The sequence below is a fragment of the Bombina bombina genome, chromosome 4 (genome assembly GCF_027579735.1).
Source record: "Bombina bombina isolate aBomBom1 chromosome 4, aBomBom1.pri, whole genome shotgun sequence".
NCBI classification, from domain to species: domain Eukaryota; kingdom Metazoa; phylum Chordata; class Amphibia; order Anura; family Bombinatoridae; genus Bombina; species Bombina bombina.
In genome coordinates, this window is record NC_069502.1 from 373,477,434 (window position 1) to 373,504,674 (window position 27,241).

General features: G+C 42.0%; 1 protein-coding gene across 1 annotated transcript in view; it reads left to right on the forward strand.

Moving 5' to 3' along the window:
* ECT2 (epithelial cell transforming 2) overlaps positions 1 to 27,241 on the forward strand; it is an 847,530-nt gene that overhangs the window by 306,134 nt on the left and 514,155 nt on the right. The window contains exons 18-19 of the mRNA XM_053711823.1: positions 19,313 to 19,409; positions 19,536 to 19,617. Of these exons, the coding sequence (XP_053567798.1) occupies positions 19,313 to 19,409; positions 19,536 to 19,617 (179 nt within the window). The remainder of the gene's footprint in view (positions 1 to 19,312; positions 19,410 to 19,535; positions 19,618 to 27,241) is intronic.

Genomic DNA, 27,241 nt, shown 5'->3' on the forward strand with positions numbered 1-27,241 from the left:
TACGTTTAGCCTATGAGACTGCTGGACAGCAGCCTCCTGAAAGAATTACAGCTCATTCCACTAGAGCTGTGGCTTCCACTTGGGCCTTTAAGAATGAGGCCTCTGTTGAACAGATTTGCAAGGCTGCAACTTGGTCTTCGCTTCATACTTTTTCCAAATTTTACAAATTTGACACTTTTGCTTCTTCGGAGGCTATTTTTGGGAGAAAGGTTCTTCAGGCAGTGGTTCCTTCTGTATAATGAGCCTGCCTATCCCTCCCGTCATCCGTGTACTTTTGCTTTGGTATTGGTATCCCAGAAGTAATGATGACCCGTGGACTGATCACACATAACAGAAGAAAACATAATTTATGCTTACCTGATAAATTCCTTTCTTCTGTTGTGTGATCAGTCCACGGCCCGCCCTGTTTTTTTAAGGCAGGTAAATATTTTTTAAATTATAATTCAGTCACCACTACACCCTTGGCTTCTCCTTTCTCGTTGGTCTTTGGTCGAATGACTGGAGGTGACGTAGAGGGGAGGAGCTATATAGCAACTCTGCTGGGTGAATCCTCTTGCACTTCCTGTAGGGGAGCAGATAATATCCCAGAAGTAATGATGACCCGTGGACTGATCACACAACAGAAGAAAGGAATTTATCAGGTAAGCATAAATTATGTTTTTATCCACTATAAAATTGTATCTACAAACATTCTGTTAGAAATTACAACTTGTGATAAACCCAAAACTGTATAAATTATAAGATTTCAACGTTATTTTAATTTAATTTATTTTTTTATATATTATGTACATTTTTATACATAGACACCGGTGTCATTTTTTAAACTTTGAAGGAATTGTAATAATTTTTGTTTAACTGTACTTTTAGCATCACTACTATTGGGTAAATTTACCATAATCAAATAAAGGATCATATTTATTTCTTAAATAGTTTCGACATCCATTTTTTCCAAAAGAGAATATAAAATTAGGACTCATCAAAACATTAACATATATTGAGCCCACATATTATCACACATATTTACAGTAAGACACATTGGGAATAGCAACTTGTTTTGCGCCACCTACTACAACTAACTATAACTCTTTAAACTTTGGGATAAAGTTTACTTCAGGTGTGCTAGATTCCCCACCAGCTAGACAGTCTAAACCTACCAAACATTCAGGCATTACCAGTTTGTAGCTCTTTCCTTTGGGTTAACTACAGTCCCAAGAATCTTTATGGAGGTTCTGGGATCGCTTTGGCGGTCCTTAGGCCGCGGGGCATAAAAATGGCCCCTTTTTTAGACGACATCCTGATACAGGCGTCAAACATCCAAGTTGCCAAGTCTCATATGGACGTAGTACTGGCATTTCTGAGATCGCATGGGTGGAAAGTGAACAAGGAAAGAGTTCTCTATCCCCAATCTCAAGGGTTTCCATCCTAGGGATTCTGATAGATTTTGTAGAAATGAAAATTTACCTGACGGAGTCCAGGTTGTCAAAGTTTCTAAATTTCTGCCGTGTTCATTTCAGACCACTGCAACTATGCATGCTCAGTCAGAGGAACGGGGATTACACGGATTTGTTCTCCTGTTAAATCTGGACCAAGAGATTAGAGATTCTCTTCTCTGGTGACTATCTCGGGTCCATCTGTCCAAGGGTATGACCTTCCGCAGGTCAGATGGGACTATTGTTACAACAGATGCCAGCCTTTTAGGTTGGGATACAGTCTGGAACTCTCTGAAGGCTCAGGGATAGTGGACTCAGGAGGAGACCCTCCTTCTAATGAATATTCTGGAACTGGGAGCGATATTCCATGCTCTTCAGACTTGGCCTCAGTTAGCAACTCTGAGGTACATCATATTTCAGTCGGACAATATCACGACTGTGGCTTTCATCATCCATCAAGGGGGAACAAAGTTCCCTAGCGATGTTAGAAGTATTAAAATAATTCACTGGACAGAGACTCACTCTTGTCTATCAGCTATACATATCCCAGGTGTTGAGAACTGGGAGACGGATTTTCTAAGTCGTCAGACTTCTCATCCGGGGGAGTGGGAATTCCCTCCGGAGGTATTTGCACAAGATCAAGCAGGAGAGTGCTTGGCGTTTTTTTTTTTTTTTTTTTTGACAGCGCCTGCGTGGCCACGCAGGACCTGGTATGCAGATCTGGTGGACATGTCATCCTTTCCACCACGGTCTCTGCTTCTGAGACAGGACCCTCTACCTCAGGGTCCTTTCATCCATCTAAATATAACTAATCTGAGTTGGACTGCCTGGAGACTGAACGTTTGATGTTATCAAAGCATGGCTTCTCCGAGTCAGTCATTGATACCTTAATACAGGCATGAAAACCTGTCTCTAGGAAAATTTAACATAGATATGGTGTAAATATCTTATTGTTATGAATCCAAGGGTTACTCATGGAGTAAAGTCTGGATTCCCAGAATATTATCTTTTCTCCAAGATGATTTTGAGAAAGGGTCGTCAGCTAGTTCCTTAAAAGGACAGATTTCTACTGTCTATTCTTTTGCTCAAGCGTCTGGCAGGTATTCTAGACGTTCAGGCTTTTGGTCAGGCTTTGGTTAGAACCAAGCCTGTGTTTAAAACTGTTGCTCCGCCATGGAGCTTAAACCTGGTTCTTAAGGTTCTTCAAGGAGTTCCGTTTGAACCTTTTCATTCCATAGATATCAAACTTTTATCTTGGAAAGTTCCTTCTTGGTAGCTATTTCCTCGGCTCGTAGAGTCTCCGAGTTATCTGCGTTACAATGTGATTCTCCTTATCTGGTCCTCCGTACGGATAAGGTAGTCCTGCGTACCCACCTGGGTTTTTACCTAAGGTGGTATCTAACAAGAATATAACTCAATAGATTGTTGTTCCGTTCTTGTATCCTAATCCTTCTTCAAAGAAGGAAAGTCTATTACACAATTTGGACGTGACTCGTGCTTTAAAGTTTTACTTACAAGCTACTACAGATTTTCATCAAACATTCACCTTGTTTGTTGTCTATTCTGGACAGAGGAGAGGTCAAAAGACTTCAGCAACCTCTCTGTTTTTTTGGTTAAAAAGCATAATTCATTTAGCTTATGAGACTGCTGGACAGCAGCCTTCTGAAGGGATTACAGCTCATTCTACTAGAGCTGTGGTTTTCACTTGGGCCTTTTTAGAAGGAGGCTTCTGTTGAACAGATTTACGAGACGGAGTCTTGGTCTGCGCCTCATACTTTTTCATATTTAACAAATTTGATACTTTGCTTCTTCGGAGGCTATTTTTGGGAGAAAGGTGTTTTTTTTTTTTTTTTTTTTTTTTACAGGCAGTGGTCACTTCCGTTTAAGTACCTGCCTTGTCCCTCCCATCATCCGTGTACTTTAGCTTTGGTATTGGTATCCCATAAGTAATGGATGATCCGTGGACTGGATACACTTAACAAGAGAAAACATAATTTATGCTTACCTGATAAATTTATTTCTCTTGTAGTGTATCCAGTCCACGGCCGCCCTGTCCTTTTAAGGCAGGTCTAAATTTTAATTAAACTACAGTCACCACTGCACCCTATGGTTTCTCCTTTCTTGTCTTGTTTCGGTTGAATGACTGGATATGACATGTGAGGGGAGGAGCTATATAGCAGCTCTGCTTGGGTGATCCTCTTGCAACTTCCTTTTGGGTAGGAGAATATCCCATAAGTAATGGATGATCCGTGGACTGGATACACTACAAGAGAAATAAATTTATCAGGTAAGCATAAATTATGTTTTATGCTTACCTGATAAATTTATTTCTCTTGTGGTGTATCCAGTCCACAGCCCGCCCTGTCCTTAGGCAGGTCTAAATTTTAAACTACAGTTACCACTGCACCCTATGGTTTCTCCTTTCTCGGCTAGTTTCGGTCGAATGACTGGATATGGCAGTTAGGGGAGGAGCTATATAGCAGCTCTGCTGTGGGTGATCCTCTTGCAACTTCCTGTTGGGAAGGAGAATATCCCACAAGTAATGGATGATCCGTGGACTGGATACACCACAAGAGAAATAAATTCAGGTAAGCATAAATTATGTTTTTTTTTTCTTCTCTAAGAGGGAAACATAGTATTGTGCACGCTCACGAAGGGCGGGACTTCCTGCTTTTTGGCGCCTCTGCTTGTAGCGTTATTCCAAGCAGTTGCATGTTTTCAGTTGAGCTGTACTGGGGTGTTTCTGGGCTAGAGCAGCATGTAAACTCCTTTTCATGTGCTTTTAGCACAGATGCATTCCTAGTCCGGTCTTTTTGACAGTCTGGAGTAACGGATCGGTAGCATTGGTTAAGGTAGGAGCACCTCAGCAGATTGCTGTGGTGCAGAGGCTTATTTATTTATTATTTTTTCTGATTGTTACAGCAAAATTGTCATTTCTCTTGTAAGGTGTATCCAGTCCACGAATCATCCATTACTTGTGGGATATTCTCATTCCCAACAGGAAGTTGCAAGAGGAAACCCACAGCAGAGCTGTTATATAGCTCCTCCCCTAACTGCCATATCTAGTCATTCTTTTGCAACTCTCAACACGCATGGAGGTAGTAAGAGAGAGTGGTGAAATATAGTTAGTTTTTTATCTTCAATCAAAAGTTTATTTTAAATGGTACCGGAGTTGTACTATTTTATCCCAGGCAGTAAATAGAAGAAGAATCTGCCTGAGTTTTCTATGATCTTAGCAGGTTGTAACTAAGATCCATTGCTGTTCTCACATATGTCTGAGGAGAGAGGTAACTTCAGCGGGAGAATGGCGTGCAGGTTACTCTGCTATGAGGTATGTGCAGTTACAATTTTTTCTAGAAATGGAAAATGCTAGAAAATGCTGCTGATACCGGATTAATGTAAGTTAAGCCTGAATACAGTGATTTAATAGCGACTGGTATGCTTACTCTCAGGGCTAATACCCTTATAAAATTGCAATATAAAACGTTTGCTGGCATGTTTAATCGTTTTTATATATACTTTGGTGATAAAGCTTTATTGGGGCCTAGTTTTTTTCCCACATGGCTGGCTTAAATTTTGCCTAGAAACTGTTTCCTGAGGCTTTCCACTGTTGTAGTATGAGTGGGAGGGGCCTATTTTAGCGTTTTTTTGCGCAGTTAAAATTACAGACTGAGACATCCAGCTTCTCTCAGAAGTCCCCTGAATGCTATAGGACATCTCTAAAGGGCTGAAAGGCTTTCCAAAGTAGTTTATTGGGGAAGGTAGGGCCACAGCAGAGCTGTGGCAGTTTGTTGTGACTGTTAAAAAAAAACGTGTCTCGGTTTTTTTTATCCGTTTTTTGAACTAAGGGGATAATCATCCATTTGCAAGTGGGTGCAATGCTCTGTTAGCTTATTACATACTGTAAAAATTTCGTTTGATTTACTGCCTTTTTTTCACTGTTTTTCAAATTTTGACAATTTGTTTCTCTTAAAGGCACAGTACCGTTTTTTATATTTGCTTGTTAACTTGATTTAAAGTGTTTTCCAAGCTTGCTAGTCTCATTGCTAGTCTGTACAAACATGTCTGACATAGAGGAAACTCCTTGTTCATTATGTTTAAAAGCCATGGTGGAACCCCCTCTTAGAATGTGTACCAAATGTACTGATTTCACTTTAAGCAATAAAGATCATATTTTGTCTTTAAAAAATTTATCACCAGAGGAATCTGACGAGGGGAAAGTTATGCCGATTAACTCTCCCCACGTGTCAGATCCTTTGACTCCCGCTCAAGGGACTCACGCTCAAATGGCGCCAAGTACATCTAGGACGCCCATAGCGATTACTTTACAAGACATGGCGGCAGTCATGGATAATACACTGTCAGCGGCATTAGCCAGACTACCTGAATTTAGAGGTAAGCGAGATAGCTCTGGGGTTAGACGAAATGCAGAGCATACTGACGCTTTAAGAACCATGTCAGAAACTCCCTCACAATATGCAGAAGCTGAGGAAAGAGAGCTTCAGTCTGTTGGTGATGTTTCTGACTCTGGAAAGATACCTGATTCTGATATTTCTACATTTAAATTTAAGCTTGAACACCTCCGCGTGTTGCTCAGGGAGGTTTTAGCTGCTCTGAATGACTGTGATACAATTGCAGTGCCAGAGAAATTGTGTAGACTGGATAAATACTATGCAGTGCCGGTGTGTACTGATGTTTTTCCAATACCTAAAAGGTTTACAGAAATTATTAATAAGGAATGGGATAGACCAGGTGCGCCGTTCTATCCTTCTCCTATTTTTAGAAAAATGTTTCCAATAGACGCCACCACACGGGACTTATGGCACAGTCCCTACGGTGGAGGGAGCAGTTTCTACTCTAGCAAAGCGTACTACTATCCCTGTCGAGGACAGTTGTGCTTTTTTAGATCCAATGGATAAAAAATTAGAAAGTTACCTTAAGAAAATGTTTATTCAACAAGGTTTTATCCTACAGCCCCTTGCATGCATTGCTCCTGTCACTGCTGCTGCGACGTTCTGGTTTGAGTCTCTGGAAGAGGCTTTATAGGTAGTGACTCCATTGGATGACATACTTGGCAAGCTTAGAGCACTTAAGCTAGCCAATTCTTTTGTTTCTGATGCCATTGTTCATTTGACTAAACTAAAGGCTAAGAATTCTGGTTTTGCTATACAGGCGCGCAGGGCGCTATGGCTTAAATCATGGTCAGCTGACGTGACTTCAAAATCTAAGCTACTTAACATTCCCTTCAAGGGGCAGACCCTATTCGGGCCTGGTTTGAAGGAGATTATTGCTGATATCACTGGAGGAAAAGGTCATGCCCTTCCTCAGGACCGGTCCAAATCAAGGGCCAGTCTAATTTTCGTGCCTTTCGAAACTTCAAGGCAGGTGCGGCATCAACTTCCTCTAATGCAAAACAAGAGGGATCTTTTGCTCAGTCCACGACGGTCTGGAGGCCAAACTAGACCTGGAACAAAGGTAAGCAGGCCAAAAAGCCTGCTGCTGCCTCTAAGACAGCATGAAGGAACGGCCCCCTATCCAGTAACGGATCTAGTAGGGGGCAGACTTTCACTCTTCGCCCAGGCGTGGGCAAGAGATGTCCAGGATCCCTGGGCGTTGGAAATTATATCCCAGGGATATCTTCTGGACTTCAAAGCTTCCCCCCCAAAGAGGAGATTTCACCTTTCACAATTATCTGCAAACCAGATAAAGAGAGAGGCATTCTTACACTGTGTACGAGACCTCCTAGTTATGGGAGTGATCCATCCAGTTCCAAAGGAGGAACAGGGACAGGGTTTTTACTCAAATCTGTTTGTGGTTCCCAAAAAAGAGGGAACCTTCAGACCAATTTTGGATCTAAAGATCTTAAACAAATTCCTCAGAGTTCCATCATTCAAGATGGAGACTATTCGTACCATCCTACCTATGATCCAGGAGGGTCAATATATGACTACAGTGGATTTAAAGGATGCTTATCTTCACATTCCGATACACAAAGATCATCATCGGTTTCTCAGGTTTGCCTTTCTAGACAGGCTTTACCAGTTTGTAGCTCTTCCCTTTGGATTAGCTACAGCCCCAAGAATCTTTACGAAGGTTCTGGGGTCGCTTCTGGCGGTCCTAAGGCCGCGGGGCATAGCAGTGGCCCCTTATTTAGACGACATCCTGATACAGGCGTCAAACTTCCAAATTGCCAAGTCTCATACGGACGTAGTACTGGCATTTGTGAGATCGCATGGGTGGAAAGTGAACGAGGAAAAGAGTTCTCTATCCCCACTCACAAGAGTTTCCTTCCTAGGGACTCTGATAGATTCTGTAGAAATGAAAATTTACCTGACGGAGTCCAGGTTATCAAAGCTTTTAAATTCCTGCCGTGTTCTTCCTTCTATTCCGCGCCCTTCGGTGGCTCAGTGCATGGAAGTAATCGGCTTAATGGTAGCAGCAATGGACATAGTGCCGTTTGCACGCCTACATCTCAGACCGCTGCAACTATGCATGCTCAGTCAGTGGAACGGGGATTACACAGATTTGTCCCCTCTACTAAATCTGGATCAAGAGACCAGGGATTCTCTTCTCTGGTGGCTATCTCGGGTCCATCTGTCCAAAGGTATGACCTTTCGCAGGCCAGATTGGACAATTGTAACAACAGATGCCAGCCTTCTAGGTTGGGGTGCAGTCTGGAACTCCCTGAAGGCTCAGGGATCGTGGACTCGGGAGGAGACACTCCTTCCAATAAATATTCTGGAACTGAGAGCGATATTCATTGCTCTTCAGGCTTGGCCTCAGTTAGCAATTCTGAGGTACATCAGATTTCAGTCGGACAACATCACGACTGTGGCTTACATCAACCATCAAGGGGGAACAAGAAGTTCCCTAGCGATGTTAGAAGTCTCAAAGATAATTCGCTGGGCAGAGACTCACTCTTGCCACCTATCAGCTATCCATATCCCAGGTGTAGAGAACTGGGAGGAGGATTTTCTAAGTCGTCAGACTTTTTATCCGGGAGAGTGGGAACTCCATCCGGAGGTGTTTGCACAATTGATTCGTCGTTGGGGCAAACCAGAACTGGATCTCATGGCGTCTCGCCAGAACGCCAAGCTTCCTTGTTACGGATCCAGGTCCAGGGATCCAAAGGCGACGCTGATAGATGCTCTAGCAGCGCCCTGGTCTTTCAACCTGGCTTATGTGTTTCTACCGTTTCCTCTGCTCCCTCGACTGATTGCCAAGGTCAAGCAGGAGAGAGCATCAGTGATTTTGATAGCGCCTGCGTGGCCACGCATGACCTGGTATGCAGATCTGGTGGACATGTCATCCTTTCCACCTTGAACTCTGCCTCTGAGACAGGACCTTCTACTTCAGGGTCCTTTCAACCATCCAAATCTACTTTCTCTGAGACTGACTGCCTGGAGATTGAACGCTTGATTTTATCAAAGCGTGGCTTCTCCGAGTCAGTCATTGATACCTTAATACATGCACGAAAGCCTGTCACCAGGAAAATTTACAATAAAATATGGCGTAAATATCTTTATTGGTGTGAATCCAAGGATTACTCATGGAGTAAGGTCAGGATTCCCAGGATATTATCTTTTCTCCAAGATGTTTTGGAATTGTCAGTTAGTTCCTTTAAAAGGACAGATTTCTGCTCTGTCTATTCTTTTGCACAAGCGTCTGGCAGATGTTCCAGACGTTCAGGCATTTTGTCAGGCTTTGGTTAGAATCAAGCCTGTGTTTAAACCTGTTGCTCCCCCATGGAGCTTAAATTTGGTTCTTAAGGTTCTTCAAGGAGTTCCGTTTGAACCTCTTCATTCCATAGATATCAAACTTTTATCTTGGAAAGTTCTTTTTTTGGTAGCTATTTCCTCGGCTCGTAGAGTCTCCGAGTTATCTGCTTTACAATGTGATTCTCCTTATCTGATCTTCCATACGGATAAGGTAGTCCTGCGTACCAAACCTGGGTTTTTACCTAAGGTGGTATCTAACAAGAATATCAATCAAGAGATTGTTGTTCCATCCTTGTGTCCTAATCCTTCTTCAAAGAAGGAACGTCTATTACACAATCTTGACGTGGTTCATGCTTTAAAGTTTTACTTACAAGCTACTAAAGATTTTCATCAAACATCTGCTTTTTTTGTTGTCTACTCTGGACAGAGGAGAGGTCAAAAGGCTTCGGCAACCTCTTTCTTTTTGGCTAAGAAGCATAATCCGCTTAGCCTATGAGACTGCTGGACAGCATCCTCCTGAAAGAATTACAGCTCATTCTACTAGAGCTGTGGCTTCCACTTGGGCCTTTAAAAATGAGGCTTCTGTTGAACAGATTTGCAAGGCGGCGACTTGGTCTTCGCTTCATACTTTTTCAAAATTCTACAAATTTGATACTTTTGCTTCTTCGGAGGCTATTTTTGGGAGGTTTTATAGGCAGTGGTACCTTCCGTTTAAGTACCTGCCTTGTCCCTCTCTTCATCTGTGTACTTTAGCTTTGGTATTGGTATCCCACAAGTAATGGATGATCCGTGGACTGGATACACCTTACAAGAGAACACAATTTATGCTTACCTGATAAATTTCTCTTGTGGTGTATCCAGTCCACGGCCCGCCCTGTCATTTTAAGGCAGGTTTTTTTTTTTTCATTTAAACTACAGTCACCACTGCACCCTATGGTTTCTCCTTTCTCTGCGTGTTTTCGGTCGAATGACTGGATATGGCAGTTAGGGGAGGAGCTATATAACAGCTCTGCTGTGGGTGTCCTCTTGCAACTTCCTGTTGGGAATGAGAATATCCCACAAGTAATGGATGATCCGTGGACTGGATACACCACAAGATAAATAAATTTATCAGGTAAGCATAAATTGTGTTTTTTTGTCTGAGAAAGAAAAACCGTTTGAATTTAAAGAGACAGTAACGGTTTTGGATTATTTTATTGCTTTTTCCAGTATTTTTTCTGCTCAATTTCAATATTTTTGTGAAAAGATGGATCAAGATGAGGTGCAAGGAGTTACATGTGCTTTATGTCTTGATGCAAATGTGGAACCACCAATCCCTTTCTGTCCTACATGTATTGAAAGGACTAAGTTTTTAGGGATAACATTTTTACTGAGCCAAACTCCTCTCAGGCAGATGTTGTCCAAGAGTCTTCTGATGAGGGTCAATTTATGCTGCAACTTTCTCCCCAAGCGTCCCAAAAATTAACTCCTCCTCCAGCAGTGCCCTGCACTTCTGCTCTAGCACCTACTGGAGTTACTTTAAAAGACATAGCGGGGTTATGTCCAACACAATTTCTGATGCGTTGTCTGCTTTTCCTATGCTTCAAGGCAAGCGCAAGAGGAAAGACAAGCATGTTATCAGTGAGGTTTCTGATGCCATGGTGGCAGTCTCAGAGGTACCCTCCCAGGGAACTGAGATGGAGGGTATAGAGGTCTTATCAGATGGCAAGATTTCAGATTCAGAACCTTTGACTAATTCAGAAGTTATCTCTTTCTGATTTAAACTAAAACACCTCCGTCTGTTACTCAGGAAGGTGTTGGTTACATTAGACTGCGATTCCACAGTAGTAGTCGCTCCTGTGAAGGCGAGTAAATTGGACAGATATTTCCAAGTTCCGACTTTCTCAGATGTTTTTCCAGTTCCTAAGCGAGCTTCAGAGATTGTTTCTAAGGAATGGGAGAGACCAGGTATTCCCTTCTCTCCATCTCCTATTTTCAGGAAGAGGTTTCCTATAGCTGACGCTATCAAAGAGACTTGGCAAACGGTTCCTAAGGTGGAAGGGGCTATCTCCACTTATTATTATTATTAGTTATTTGTAGAGCGCCAACAGATTCTGCAGCGCTATAAACAAAGGGGGAGTGCAACAAAACAATTATAGGGTAGAGGGCCCTGCCAAGAGTTGCACTGTTGTAGTCGGCTCTTAAGAAGGTGATCTACAAACAGCTGGACTTTTAGGCTTACATGCTAAGAGTGTTCAGGGGATTGCAGTGGAGGAGAGGAACTGGTATTAGGAAAGGTTAGCATAGGTTGTATGCGTCCCTGAACAGTAGAGTCTTTAGGGAGCACTTGAAGCTTTTAAAACTAGAAGAGAGTCTTGTGGAGCGAGGCAGAGAGTTCCACAAGATGGGAGCCAGTCTGGAGAAGTCCTGTAAACGGGAGTGGGATGAGGTGACAAGAGAGGAGGAGAGTAGGAGCTCATGAGCAGAGCGAAGGGGACGGGAGGGAGAGTATCTGGAGACAAGGAGCAGTGCAGTTGAGGGCTTTGTATGTAAGAGTGAGAGTTTTGTGTTTGATCCTAGAGGCAAGAGGAAGCCAGTGAAGGGATTGGCAGAGAGACGCAGCAGATGAAGAGCGACATGTAAGGAAGATGAGTCTGGCAGAGGCATTCATTATGGATTGTAAAGGAGCTAGGCGGCAGGTGGGGAGACCAGAGAGGACAGAGTTGCATTTATCAAGGCGGGAAAGAATGAGAGAGTGGTTTAAAATCTTAGTTGTGTCTTGTGTAAGGAAGTGTCTAATTTTAGAGATGTTTTTAAGGTGGAAGCGGCAGGCTGTAGCCAAGGACTAAATGTGAGGAGTGAAGGAAAGATCTGAGTCAAATGTGACCCCGAGACATCGGGCATGCGGGGTAGGGGTAATGATGGAGTTGTTGACAGTTATAGAGATATTAGGGGTGGAGATTTTGGAAGAAGGGGGGAAAATGAGCTTAGTTTTGGAGAGATTTAGCTTGAGGTAGTGAGAGGACATCCAGGAAGAGATGTGAGAAAGACAGTGATGTCATCGGCATACAAATGATATTGGAAACTGTGGGACTGAATTAGGGAACCTAGTGATGACGTATAGATTGAGAAGAGAAGGGGACCGAGGACAGAGCCTTGCGGTACTCCGACAGAAAGTGGTGACGGGGCAGAGGAGGCCCCAGAGAAGGCAACACTGAAGGTACGGTTTGACAGGTAGGAAGAGAGCCACGAAAGGGCTGTGTCACACATGCGGAAGGATTGAGGGTTTGGAGCAAAAGAGGGTGGTCGACAGTGTCAAAGGCTGCGGACAGATCAAGGAGGATAAGCAGAGAGAAGTGGCCTTTTGATTTAGCTGTTTTCCAGAAGGCTACTTGTAGTAAGTTAGATGGCAATTAGAGCAGTTGAGTGAAAAGGTCTGTGGTTTTTTTTTTTCTGTGTTCTGAGAGAGAATGTGTAAAGGGAGAGAGATAAATTGGTTAATGATGGCCCAACAAAAGTGTGTTAAAATGAGTGGGAGGGTACATTTATGGACATTTTAAGCTAAGGGTCAATCATGCAGAAACCAAAAAAAAACAAAACTTGGCAAACGGTTCCTAAGGTGGAAGGGGCTATCTCCACTTTAGCAAAGTGAACTACTATTCCTATTGAGGATAGTTGTGCTTTTAAAGACCACATGGACAAGAAGTTGGAGGGTCTTCTTAAAAAGATTTATGTTCACCAGGGTCTGCTGTTGCAGCCGGCTGCGTGCATTGCTATTGTCACTAGTGCAGCAGCTTATTGGTTTGATGCTCTGTCTGAGTCTCTTAAGTCTGAGACTTCTTTGGAGGAGATCCAAGATAGGATTAAAGCTCTGAAGTTAGCTAATGCTTTTATTACCGATGCTTCTCTGCAAATTACTAAATTAGCAGCTAAGAGTTCAGTGTTTTCTATTCTAGCCCGCAGAGCTTTATGGCTAAAACCTTGGTCTGTGGATGTTTCGTCTAAGTGTATGCTTCTAGCTATTCCTTACAAGGGAAAGACCTTTTTGGTCTTGCTCTGAAGGAAATTATCTCTGACATCACGGGAGGTAAGGGTCATCTCCTTCCTCAGGATAAGAGAAATAAACAAAAAGGACGGCAAAGTAATTTTCGTTCCTTTCGCAATTTCAAGGGCAATTCCTTCTCTTCCTCCACTAAACATAAAGGAAACTATTCGCAGTCTGGGAACAAGGTAAACAGTCCAAGAAGCCTTCTGCTGACTCCAAAACAGCATGAAGGGCATGCCCTGATCCGGGACCGGATCTGGTTGGGGGGGGGGTTAGACTTTCTTTCTTCATTTAGGCTTGGGTGCGAGACGTTCAGGATCCCTGGGCTATAGAAAGTGTCCCAGGGATATAAACTGGAGTTCAAAAATGTTCCTACTCGAGGAAGCTCTCTTCTTTCAAGATTATCTGTAAACCAGATAAAAAGAGAGGCATTCTTACATTGTGTAAGAGACCTCTCCTCCCTGGGAGTGATTGTTCCTGTTCCTGTACAGGAACACGGGTAGGGCTTTTATTCAAATCTGTTTGTCGTTCTCAAGAAGGAGGGAACTTTCAGACCTATTTTTGACCTCAAGTGTCTGAACAAGTTTCTCAGTTCCATCATTCAAGATGGAAACTATTTATTTATACTATTCTTCCATTGATCCAGGAGGGTCAATTTATGATGACAGTGGACTTAACGGATGCATATCTACATGTTCCTATCCACAGAGATAATCACAAGTTCCTAAGGTTTGCCTTTCTGGACAGACATTTTCAGTTTGTGGCTCTTCCTTTCGGGCTGGCCACGGCACCCAGAATTTTCACAAAGGTTCTGGGGTCTCTGCTGGCGGTTTTAAGACCGTGGGGCATTGCGGTGGCACCTTATCTGGACGATATTGTAATCCAGACGCCATCTTGTCAACAAGCAAGGTCCCATACCAACATTGTACTATCCTTCCTGAGAACTCACGGGTGGAAGGTAAATCTGGAAAAAAGTTAATGAATTAATCCCGAAAGCAAGGGTGACTTTGTTGGGAACTGTAATCGGTTCTATATCCATGAAGATTTTTCTGACAGAGGTCAGGAAATCAAAGATTCTGGATACCTGTCGAGCCCTTCAGTCCAATCCTCGGCCGTCAGTGTCCCAGTGCATGGAAGTAATCGGACTGATGGTGGCGACAATGGACATCATCCCGTTTGCTTGGTTTCACCTCAGACCCCTGCAGTTAAACATGCTCAGGCTGTGGAATGGAGATTATGCAGACTTGTTTTCTCGAATAACCCTGGAGTAGGAGACAAGGGATTCACTTCAATGGTGGTTGTCTCTGGATCATCTATCCCAGGGAACATGCTATCGCAGACTTTCCTGGGTGATTGTGAGAACAGATGCCAGCCTTATAGGGAGGGGAGCTGTATGGGGTCCTCTAAACGCTCCGGGAGTGTGGACTCCAGCGGAGTCTGTTCTTCCTAAAAACATCCTGGAACTGAGAGCGATCTTCAATGCTCTTCTGGCCTGGCCTCACTTGGCTTCGGCCTAGTTCATCAGATTCCAGACGGACATCATAATGACAGTGGCTTACATCAATCATCAGGGAGGAATGAGGAGTTCCTTAGAGATGACAGAGGTAGCCAAGATAATCCGGTGGGCGGAGGCCCATTCTTGCCATATGTCAGCGATCCACATCCCAGGGGTGGACAACTGGGAGGCGGACTTTCTGAGCAGGCAGACCTTTCATCCGGGGGAGTGGGAACTCCATCCGGAAGTATTCTCCAACCTGATTCTTAAATGGGGTCGGCCAGAGTTAGATCTCATGGCATCTTGTCAGAATGCCAAGGTCCAGGGATCCTCAGGCGGAACTGATAGATGCTCTAGCAGTTCCTTGGTCCTTCAGCCTAGCATATCTTTTCCTCCTGTTTGCTCTTCTTCCTCAGGTCATTGCTCGAATCAAACAGGAGAAGGCATCAGTGATCCTCATTGCTCCTGCGTGGCCTCGCAGGATTTGGTATGCCGATCTGATCAAGAGGGACAGTTCATGAAAACTATAGACTTGAAGGATGCTTACCTTCATGTGCCAATCCACAGGGACCACTTCAATTTCCTAAGATTTGCGTTTCTGGACCAACACTTCCAGTTTGTGGCCCTCCCCTTTGGTCTGGCGTTGGCCCCGAGAGCCTTCACGAAGGTTCTGGGGGCGCTATTTGCAGTGGCCAGAGCCAAAGGCATTGCTGTGGCGCCCTATCTGGACAACATCCTAGTCCAGGCACCGTCGCTCAGTCTTGCAGAGGATCATTCAAGGGCTCTTCTTCTTTTGCTCCAATCTCACGGTTGGAAGATCAACTCATGAAAAAGTTTCCTGGTTCCCAGCAACAGGGTGGAGTTCCTGGGCACGATAACAGACTTTATGTCCATGAAAATATTTCTCACAGACCATCGATGCAGGAAGATTGCGTCCTCTTGTCTTGTGGCTCAGTGTATGGAGGTGATCGGACTCATGGTTTCCAACAGAGACGTCATTCCATTCGCCAGGTTCCATCTCAGACTTCTTCAATTGTGCATGTTGAGACAGTGGAACGAAGATCATTCAGATCTATCACAGCAGATATCCATGGATGCTCAGACTCGGATCTCCCTCTCTTGGTGGATCCATCCGGGGCAACTGTCCATTCGAAACTGTCCTGGGAGATTGTGACCACGGATGCGGGTCTGGCAGGATGGGGAGCTGTTTGGGGTGCCAGGATGGCACAAGGAAAATGGTCCCGGGAGGAGTCTCTCCTTCCGATTAAATATTCTGGAACTCTGAGCAATTTACAATGCTCTAAAGGCATGGAATCCTCCTGAGGTCGTTCAGCTTCATCAGATTCCAAACCGACAACATTACCTCGGTGGCTTACATCAACCATCAGGGGGGTACGAGGATCTCCCTAGCCATGAGGGAGTGGGCGGAGTCCTACAGCTGCTCGCTCTCAGCGATTCACATTCCAGGTGTAAACAACTGGGAAGCAGACTTTCTCAGCAGGCAATCCTTCCATCCGGGGGAATGGTCTCTTCACCCTGAAGTGTTTGCGGAGATTTCTCAGGTGGGGAACGCCAGAGATAGATCTCATGGCGTCCAGACTCAATTGCAAGCTACCCCGATATGGGTCGATTTCCAGGGATCCCCAGGCAGAGCTGATAGATGCCTTAGCAGTACCTTGGTTGTTCAGCCTAGCTTACATTTTTACACCATTACCTCTTCTACGTCGTGTAGTGGCACGCATCAAACAGGAGCGAGCTTCGGCCATTCTGATTGCTCCATCGTGGCTGCGGAGGACGTGTTTTGCGGATCTGGTGGGAATGTAATCCTCTCCTTGGAAGTTACCCTGTTGCAGGGATCTGCTGGAACAGGGCCCTTTTCAACATCAAAATCTCGATTCTCTGAGGCTGACTGCGTGGAGATTGAACGCCTAGTCTTGGGCGATTAATACTCTAATTCAGGCAAGGAAGCCAGTCACTCGTCGCATCTACTATATTGTGTGGAGGACTTGTCCTGGTTTGAGAAACATGGATATCCTTGGCACAAGGTGAAGGTATCCAGGATTCTGTCCTTTCTCCAAGACGGTTTGGAGAAGTGTCTTGCCGCAAGTATCTTAAAGGGACAGATTTTGGCATTATCAGTCTTGTTGCATAGAAGACTCGCTGAGCTTCCTGACATCCAATCTTTTGTTCAGGCTCTGTCTAGAATCAGGCCTGTCTTTAGATAGTCTGCTCCCCCATGGAGCTTAAACTTGGTCCTTAAGCTATTGCAGTGGGTCCCGTTTGACCCTTTGCATTCCATTGAATTGTCCTGGAAGGTTCACTTCTTGTTGGCCATTGCATCGGCACGCAGAGTATCTGAACTGGCTGCCTTTCAATGTTGGCCTCCTTATCTGGTTTTTCATGCGGATAAGGCTGTGCTTCGCACTGGTTTGGGGTTTCTTCCCAAGGTGGTGTCTAACCATAGCATCAATCGGGGAAATAGTTGTTCCTTCTTTGTGTCTTAACCCTTCTTCTAAGGAGTGGTTACTTCATAACCTGGATGTGGTTCGTGCCTTAAAGTTCTATCTTCAGGCTACAAAGGATTTCAGACAGTCTACATCTCTTTGTGTATTGTATTTAAAGGGACACTATACCCAAACATTTTCTTTCATGATTAAGGTAGAGAATACAATTTTAAACAACATTCCTATTTACTTCTATTACCTAATTTGCTTCATTCTTTAGATATACTTTAATGAAGAAATAGCAATGAACACGGTGAACCAATCACAGGAGGCATCTTTGTACAGCTACCAATCAGCAGCTTTCAGCAAAGAATATCAAGCGAATGAAGCAAATTAGATAATAGAAGTAAATTAAAAAGTTGTTTATAATTGTATGCTCTTTCTAAATCATGAAAGAAAAAAATTGGTTTTCATGTCCCTTTTTAAGGAAGTGCAAGGGGCAGAAATCCCCTTCTACTTTGTCCTTTTGGTTGAGGAGCATGATTCACTTGGCCTATGAGACAGCGGGTAATACGCCTCCTCAGAGGATCACGGCTCATTCAACTAGCGCTGTGGGTTTGTCTTGGGCCTCTAAGAATGAGGCCTCTATGAATGAGGCCTCTATGGAGCAAATTTGTAAAGCGGCTACCTGGTCCTTCTTACACACTTTTACAAAGTTTTACAAATTTGACGTTTTTGCTTCTGCAGAAGCGGTTTTTGGGAGAGAGGTTTTGCAGGCTCTGGTGCCTCCGATTAGGGTCCGCCTTTTTACCTTCCCAGTTTCATTTAGTGTCCTCTAGAGCTTGGTTATATGTTCCCAACAGTAATGAATGAAGCCGTGGACTCTCCACCCCTTTTAGATGGAAAACATAAATTATGCATACCTGAAAATTTCATTTCCATCGAGATGAGGAGAGTCCATGGCTCCCGCCCGTATCTCCGATGAACGGACCTAAATTTATCTTCTGGCACTATTTATATCCAGCAGAAGAAAAACCCAGCGAACTCAGGCTTAGTCAAAGCGGGTGAGTTTAATCAAAGTCTCAAAACATATGTACAAAAAATCCAACACATTGATAGACAAAATAGGTGAGGGGAGTAAAATAATTGGTATAAAAAGTTTGTAGAATGAAAATTATGCTGTGACCATCGGCTACCAGTCGGTCTTAGGCGTTTCGGCTGGGAAACTTAGCCTTAATCATAGACCTAAAGCGTATCTGGTGTTCTACCTTAAGTAGCCCCTTTAATGAGACCCAAGGGTGAACAGCTGGCAGTCACAGCGTAATTCATTGATGCTAACTGACTGGTTAACAGAAATTTGATTTCAAGCATTTAAATAACATGGAAGTACATTTTTTTGAAATATACAATAAGACATAAGATATGTATTGTTATCATTGAAATCCAAAGTATGTGTTTAACTTGATATCAACTCTATAGTTAAACTGAGTAAATGTTTTCATGCAATTCATCCTTAAACCAATTTTTGATTTTCAATTTTTGTCCTTAAAAAAAAAAGAGAAAAAATTAATTCATTAGATACTTACTCAATTATTAGGGTTGAGAAGGATATTTCATTTAATGAAAATTTAATATAAACATTGGAAAAGGCTCTGTCTAGATTACAGGGACATCAGTGATGAAGAATACAAAATCTAAATACAACACTGATATAACATCTCCCCTACAGTTCACCTCATAATCAGGTTCAGCAGAAATGTGTATCTTGCAAAGAGTACAGTCACTCAATTTAAATACCATTAAGTTTATTCACTCCTGATAGTCTTCCAGTTTTTAATATATTTTTTTATATATATACAACAGCTGTTTTTAAACTCTTCATTAGGTCCCTAAATCATAGTATATATTTCCAGAAGTTAATAATGTCCCTAGCTACATTAAAGCCTTTGGGACGTCTAGTCTGGAGGGTAAAAATCCAGAATGCTTCTCTATATAGAAGTCTTTGCACTCTGTCACCCCCTCTTGAAGAGATATATATATTTACCTAGTTTGTGAGTAAATATAATAAGACCTGAAAGTATTTGCTGAAGGGGAGTTTCTGCATTAGCTCAGGAATCATCAAGCAATTGAATTAATAAACCTTGCAACAAAGAAGTAATACATCTTTCTTTATCACTAAATAAACAAATACTTGTTTTCAGATTAATCAAGCCAAGCCTGAATGTGGACGGCAAACTTTAGCTGAACTGTTAATTCGACCAGTTCAACGGTTGCCTAGTGTTGCTCTGCTTCTAAATGGTGAGTTTGGATTTTGTGATCTGTGTGTAATGAAATTACATATTTGGAACATAGTTTGCTTTTGGTTTTTAATTTATTTAAAAATATAATTTGCTTTTTATACTGGTTCTCTTTTACTGCTTTTAGATCTTAAAAAGCACACTGCCGATGATAACCCAGATAAAGTAATGCTGGAAAAAGCTATTGAATCTTTAAAAGAAGTAATGACGTAAGTAAATATACTTATAAAACTTCAACTGAAATGTCGTTTTTACAATAATGTGTCAATAAAAATCTTTTTTTAATTTATATTGCATATGTCTAAGCATTAAATTTAGGGGTTAAACAGGCATAGATTGTATTATTTTCTACGTCATTTATTGTGAGCTCTATTGGGAGTGAATTCTAAGACAGTGTTGCTTCAGCGAGTGCATGGTGGATGCTAATGCCCTAATGAAATCCTTAGCATTGGAGCCTAGCAGACAGCGACTTTGTGCAAATCTTCAGCAACGTACATTAACGCTTACATATTTGAGACCCAGTGCCCCTCTTCCATCTTCACTCAGTGAAGACTTTAGGATAATTTCTCCAAGATTCTGAGTGAAGCAGGGGTAAAGGAATACTTCAATTATGGCATGTCAGTACTCTCACTTGTAAGTCTCTCAGCCATAATTGCCCTCAGGCATCACGGAGACCCCGTCTCTTAGTCTCCACCTGAGGGGTTGCTGGTATGTCAACAAGTATCCTTTGCAGTATATTTACTTGCACTGGATGGGACTACTAGATCAGATGGACTACTAGATCATTATTCTTTGAGGGAGAAAGGACTCGGCAAACTGGTAAGATACAGTGGAGGGGTGCTGCATTCCAGGTTAGTGACTCAGACAATAAACACAGCCCAGGAACTATCCCTAGTACTCATTTTATAGGTACTACATAGGTGGGGGTTCTCAGCCTTTACACATAACACTTAACACAAAACAAGTTTGCAATTCAGGGTTAAAAGCCCTCCTTCTTTTCTCTTGTTAAGTGTATTCAGTCCACGGGTCATCCATTACTTATGGGATTATATCTCCTTCCCAACAGGAAGTTGCAAGAGGATCACCCAAGCAGAGCTGCTATATAGCTCCTCCCCTCACATGTCATACCCAGTCATTCTCTTGCAACTCAACTAGATAGGACGTTGTGAGAGGTCTGTGGTGTTTTTTATACTTAGTTTATTTCTTCAATCAAAAGTTTGTTATTTTAAATGGCACCGGAGTGTGCTGTTTGTTCTCAGGCAGTATTTGGAAGAAGAATCTGCCTGCGTTTTCTAACATCTTAGCAGAAGTAACTAAGATCCACTGGCTGTTCTCGCACATTCTGAGGAGTGGGGTAACTTTCAGAAAGGGAATAGCGTGTGGGGAATCCTGCAAACAAGGTATGTGCAGTAAATTATTTTTCTAAGGAATGGAATAGACTATGAAAATACTGCTGATACCGATGTAATGCAAGTACAGCCTTAAATGCAGCAGCGACTGGTATCAGGCTGATGAATGTATGTATAATAAGTAATTTTCTAAGGAATGGAAATTGACTAAGAAAATACTGTTAATATTGAAGTATTGTATAAGCCTTAACTGCAGTAGAAGCGACTGGTAGCAGGCTTATTAATAACACTACCTAACTTTTAAAGTGTATGTTTAAAACGTTTACTGGCATGTTATTCGTTTTTTGTGAGGTACTTTGGTGATAAATCTTTTGGGGCATGATTTTCCACATGGCTGTTTATTTCTACATAGAAACGGTTAACTGAGGTTTCCCACTGTTGTAATAGGAGTGGGAGGAGCCTATTTCTTTCATGTAATTAACAAGAGTCCATGAGCTAGTGACGTATGGGATATACATTCCTACCAGGAGGGGCAAAGTTTCCCAAACCTTAAAATGCCTATAAATACACCCCTCACCACACCCACAAATCAGTTTTACAAACTTTGCCTCCAAGGGAGGTGGTGAAGTAAGTTTGTGCTAGATTCTACGTTGATATGCGCTCCGCAGCAAGTTGGGGCCCGGTTTTCCTCTCAGCGTGCAGTGAATGTCAGAGGGATGTGAAGAGAGTATTGCCTATTGAATGCAGTGATCTCCTTCTACGGGGTCTATTTCATAAGGTTCTCTGTTATCGGTCGTAGAGATTCATCTCTTACCTCCCTTTTCAGATCGACGATATATTCTTATATTTACCTCTACTGATTCTCGTTTCAGTACTGGTTTGGCTTTCTACAAACATGTAGATGAGTGTCCTGGGGTAAGTAAGTCTTATTTTCTGTGACACTCTAAGCTATGGTTGGGCACTTTATTTATAAAGTTCTAAATATATGTATTCAAACATTTATTTGCCTTGACTCAGAATGTTCAACTTTCCTTATTTTCAGACAGTCAGTTTCATATTTGGGATTATGCATTGAATTATCATATTTTTCTTACCTCAAAAATTTGACTTTTTTCCCTGTGGGCTGTTAGGCTCGCGGGGGCTGAAAATGCTTCATTTTATTGCGTCATTCTTGGCGCGGACTTTTTTGGCGCAAAAATTCTTTTCCGTTTCCGGCGTCATACGTGTCGCCGGAAGTTGCGTCATTTTTTGACGTTATTTTGCGCCAAAAATGTCGGCGTTCCGGATGTGGCGTCATTTTTGGCGCCAAAAGCATTTAGGCGCCAAATAATGTGTAATTATTTGGCGCTAAAAAATATGGGCGTCGCTTTTGTCTCCACATTATTTCAGTCTCATTTTTCATTTGCTTCTGGTTGCTAGAAGCTTGATGTTTGGCATTCTTTCCCATTCCTGAAACTGTCTTATAAGGAATTTGATCTATTTTGCTTTATATGTTGTTTTTTCTCTTACATATTGCAAGATGTCTCACGTTGCATCTGAGCCAGAAGATACTACAGGAAAATCACTGCCTGCTGGATCTACCAAAGCTAAGTGTATCTGCTGTAAACTTTTGGTAGCTATTCCTCCAGCTGTTGTTTGTAATAATTGTCATGACAAACTTGTTAAAGCAGATAATATTTCCTTTAGTAATGTACCATTGCCTGTTGCAGTTCCCTCAACATCTAAGGTGCAGAATGTTCCTGATAACATAAGAGATTTTGTTTCTGAATCCATAAAGAAGGCTTTGTCTGTTATTTCTCCTTCTAGTAAACGTAAAAAGTCTTTTAAATCTTCTCTCTCTACAGATGAATTTTTAAATGAACACCATCATTCTGATTCTTTGGACTCTTCTGGTTCAGAGGATTCTATCTCAGAGATTGATGCTGATAAATCTTCATATTTATTTAAGATGGAATTTATTCGCTCTTTACTTTAAGAAGTACTAATTGCTTTAGAAATAGAGGATTCTAGTCCTCTTGATACTAATTCTATTCGTTTGGATAAGGTTTTTAAAGCTCCTGCGGTTATTCCAGAAGTTTTTCCTGTTCCTAATGCTATTTCTGCAGTAATTTCCAAAGAATGGGATAAATTGGGTAATTCATTTACTCCTTCTAAACGTTTTAAGCAATTATATCCTGTTCCGCCTGACAGGTTAGAATTTTGGGACAAAATCCCTAAAGTTGATGGGGCTATTTCTACCCTTGCTAAACGTACTACCATTCCTACGTCAGATGGTACCTCGTTTAAGGATCCTTTAGATAGAAAAATTGAATCTTTTCTAAGAAAAGCTTATCTGTGTTCAGGTAATCTTCTTAGACCTGCTATATCATTGGCTGATGTTGCTGCAGCTTCAACTTTTTGGTTGGAAACTCTAGCGCAACAAGTAACAAATCGTGATTCTCATGATATTGTTATTCTTCTCCAGCATGCTAATAATTTTATCTGTGATGCCATTTTTGATATTATTAGAGTTGATGTTAGGTTTATGTCTCTGGCTATCTTAGCCAGAAGAGCTTTATGGCTTAAGACTTGGAATGCTGATATGGCTTCTAAATCAACTCTACTTTCCATTTCTTTCCAGGGAAACAAATTATTTGGTTCTCAGTTGGATTCTATTATTTCAACTGTTACTGGTGGGAAAGGAACTTTTTTACCACAGGATAAAAAATCTAAAGGTAAAAACAGGGCTAACAATCGTTTTCGTTCCTTTCGTTTCAACAAAGAACAAAAGCCTGATCCTTCGTCCTCAGGAGCAGTTTCAGTTTGGAAACCATCTCCAGTCTGGAATAAATCCAAGCCTGCTAGAAAGGCAAAGCCTGCTTCTAAGTTCACATGAAGGTACGGCCCTCATTCCAGTTCAGCTGGTAGGGGGCAGGTTACGATTTTTCAAAGAAATTTGGATCAATTCTGTTCACAATCTTTGGATTCAGAACATTGTTTCAGAAGGGTACAGAATTGGTTTCAAGATGAGACCTCCTGCAAAGAGATTTTTTCTTTCCCGTGTCCCAGTAAATCCAGTGAAAGCTCAAGCATTTCTGAATTGTGTTTCAGATCTAGAGTTGGCTGGAGTAATTATGCCAGTTCCAGTTCCGGAACAGGGGATGGGGTTTTATTCAAATCTCTTCATTGTACCAAAGAAGGAGAATTCCTTCAGACCAGTTCTGGATCTAAAATTATTGAATCGTTATGTAAGGATACCAACGTTCAAGATGGTAACTGTAAGGACTATATTGCCTTTTGTTCAGCAAGGGAATTATATGTCCACAATAGACTTACAGGATGCATATCTGCATATTCCGATTCATCCAGATCATTATCAGTTCCTGAGATTCTCTTTTCTAGACAAGCATTACCAATTTGTGGCTCTACCGTTTGGCCTTGCTACAGCTCCAAGAATTTTCACAAAGATTCTCGGTGCCCTTCTGTCTGTAATCAGAGAACAGGGTATTGTGGTATTTCCTTATTTGGACGATATCTTGGTACTTGCTCAGTCTTTACATTTAGCAGAGTCTCATACGAATCGACTTGTGTTGTTTCTTCAAGATCATGGTTGGAGGATCAATTTACCAAAAAGTTCTTTGATTCCTCAAACAAGGGTAACCTTTCTGGGTTTCCAGATAGATTCAGTGTCCATGACTCTGTCTTTAACAGACAAGAGACGTCTAAAATTGATTACAGCTTGTCGAAACCTTCAGTCTCAATCATTCCCTTCGGTAGCCTTATGCATGGAAATTCTAGGTCTTATGACTGCTGCATCGGACGCGATCCCCTTTGCTAGTTTTCACATGCGACCTCTTCAGCTCTGTATGCTGAACCAATGGTGCAGGGATTACACGAAGATATATCAATTAATATCTTTAAAACCGATTGTTCGACACTCTCTAACGTGGTGGACAGATCACCATCGTTTAATTCAGGGGGCTTCTTTTGTTCTTCCGACCTGGACTGTAATTTCAACAGATGCAAGTCTCACAGGTTGGGGAGCTGTGTGGGGATCTCTGACGGCACAAGGAGTTTGGGAATCTCAGGAGGTGAGATTACCGATCAATATTTTGGAACTCCGTGCAATTTTCAGAGCTCTTCAGTTTTGGCCTCTTCTGAAGAGAGAATCGTTCATTTGTTTTCAGACAGACAATGTCACAACTGTGGCATACATCAATCATCAAGGAGGGACTCACAGTCCTCTGGCTATGAAAGAAGTATCTCGAATTTTGGTTTGGGCGGAATCCAGCTCCTGTCTAATCTCTGCGGTTCATATCCCAGGTGTAGACAATTGGGAAGCGGATTATCTCAGTCGCCAAACGTTGCATCCGGGCGAATGGTCTCTTCACCCAGAGGTATTTCTTCAGATTGTTCAAATGTGGGGGCTCCCAGAGATAGATCTGATGGCCTCTCATCTAAACAAGAAACTTCCCAGGTATCTGTCCAGATCCCGGGATCCTCAGGCGGAGGCAGTGGATGCATTATCACTTCCTTGGAAGTATCATCCTGCCTATATCTTTCCGCCTCTAGTTCTTCTTCCAAGAGTAATCTCCAAGATTCTGAGGGAATGCTCGTTTGTTCTGCTAATAGCTCCGGCATGGCCTCACAGGTTTTGGTATGCGGATCTTGTCCGGATGGCATCTTGCCAACCATGGACTCTTCCGTTAAGACCAGACCTTCTGTCGCAAGGTCCTTTTTTCCATCCGGATCTGAAATCCTTAAATTTAAAGGTATGGAGATTGAACGCTTGATTCTTGGTCAAAGAGGTTTCTCTGACTCCGTGATTAATACTATGTTACAGGCTCGTAAATCTGTATCTCGAGAGATATATTATAGAGTCTGGAAGACTTATATTTCTTGGTGTCTTTCTCATCATTTTTCTTGGCATTCTTTTAGAATACCGAGAATTTTACAGTTTCTTCAGGATGGTTTAGATAAGGGTTTGTCCGCAAGTTCTTTGAAAGGACAAATCTCCGCTCTTTCTGTTCTTTTTCACAGAAAGATTGCTATTCTTCCTGATATTCATTGTTTTGTACAAGCTTTGATTCGTATAAAACCTGTCATTAAGTCAATTTCTCCTCCTTGGAGTTTGAATTTGGTTCTGGGAGCTCTTCAAGCTCCTCCGTTTGAACCTATGCATTCATTGGACATTAAATTACTTTCTTGGAAAGTTTTGTTCCTTTTGGCCATCTCTTCTGCTAGAAGAGTTTCTGAATTATCTGCTCTTTCTTGTGAGTCTCCTTTTCTGATTTTTCATCAGGATAAGGCGGTGTTGCGAACTTCTTTTGAATTTTTACCTAAGGTTGTGAATTCCAACAACATTAGTAGAGAAATTGTAGTTCCTTCATTATGTCCTAATCCTAAGAATTCTAAGGAGAAATCGTTGCATTCTTTGGATGTTGTTAGAGCTTTGAAATATTATGTTGAAGCTACGAAATCTTTCCGTAAGACTTCTAGTCTATTTGTTATCTTTTCCGGTTCTAGGAAAGGCCAGAAAGCTTCTGCCATTTCTTTGGCATCTTGGTTGAAATCTTTAATTCATCTTGCCTATGTTGAGTCGGGTAAAATTCCGCCTCAGAGAATTACAGCTCATTCTACTAGGTCAGTATCTACTTCCTGGGCGTTTAGGAATGAAGCTTCGGTTGACCAGATCTGCAAAGCAGCAACTTGGTCCTCTTTGCATACTTTTACTAAATTCTACCATTTTGATGTATTTTCTTCTTCTGAAGCAGTTTTTGGTAGAAAAGTTCTTCAGGCAGCGATTTCAGTTTGAATCTTCTGCTTATGTTTTTCGTTAAACTTTATTTTGGGTGTGGATTATTTTCAGCAGGAATTGGCTGTCTTTATTTTATCCCTCCCTCTCTAGTGACTCTTGTGTGGAAAGATCCACATCTTGGGTAGTCATTATCCCATACGTCACTAGCTCAGTGACTCTTGCTAATTACATGAAAGAAAACATAATTTATGTAAGAACTTACCTGATAAATTCATTTCTTTCATATTAACAAGAGTCCATGAGGCCCACCCTTTTTTGTGGTGGTTATGATTTTTTGTATAAAGCACAATTATTCCAATTCCTTATTTTATATGCTTCGCACTTTTTTCTTATCACCCCACTTCTTGGCTATTCGTTAAACTGATTTGTGGGTGTGGTGAGGGGTGTATTTATAGGCATTTTAAGGTTTGGGAAACTTTGCCCCTCCTGGTAGGAATGTATATCCCATACGTCACTAGCTCATGGACTCTTGTTAATATGAAAGAAATGAATTTATCAGGTAAGTTCTTACATAAATTATGTTTTTAGAGCTTTTTTTGCGCAGTAAAAATTCAGTTTGTCTTCCTGCTTCTTCCTCTTTGATCCAGGACGTCTCTAGAGAGCTCAGGGGTCTTCAAAAGTCATTTTGAGGGAGGTAATCAGTCACAGCAGACCTGTGACAGTGTGTTTGACTGTGATAAAAACGTT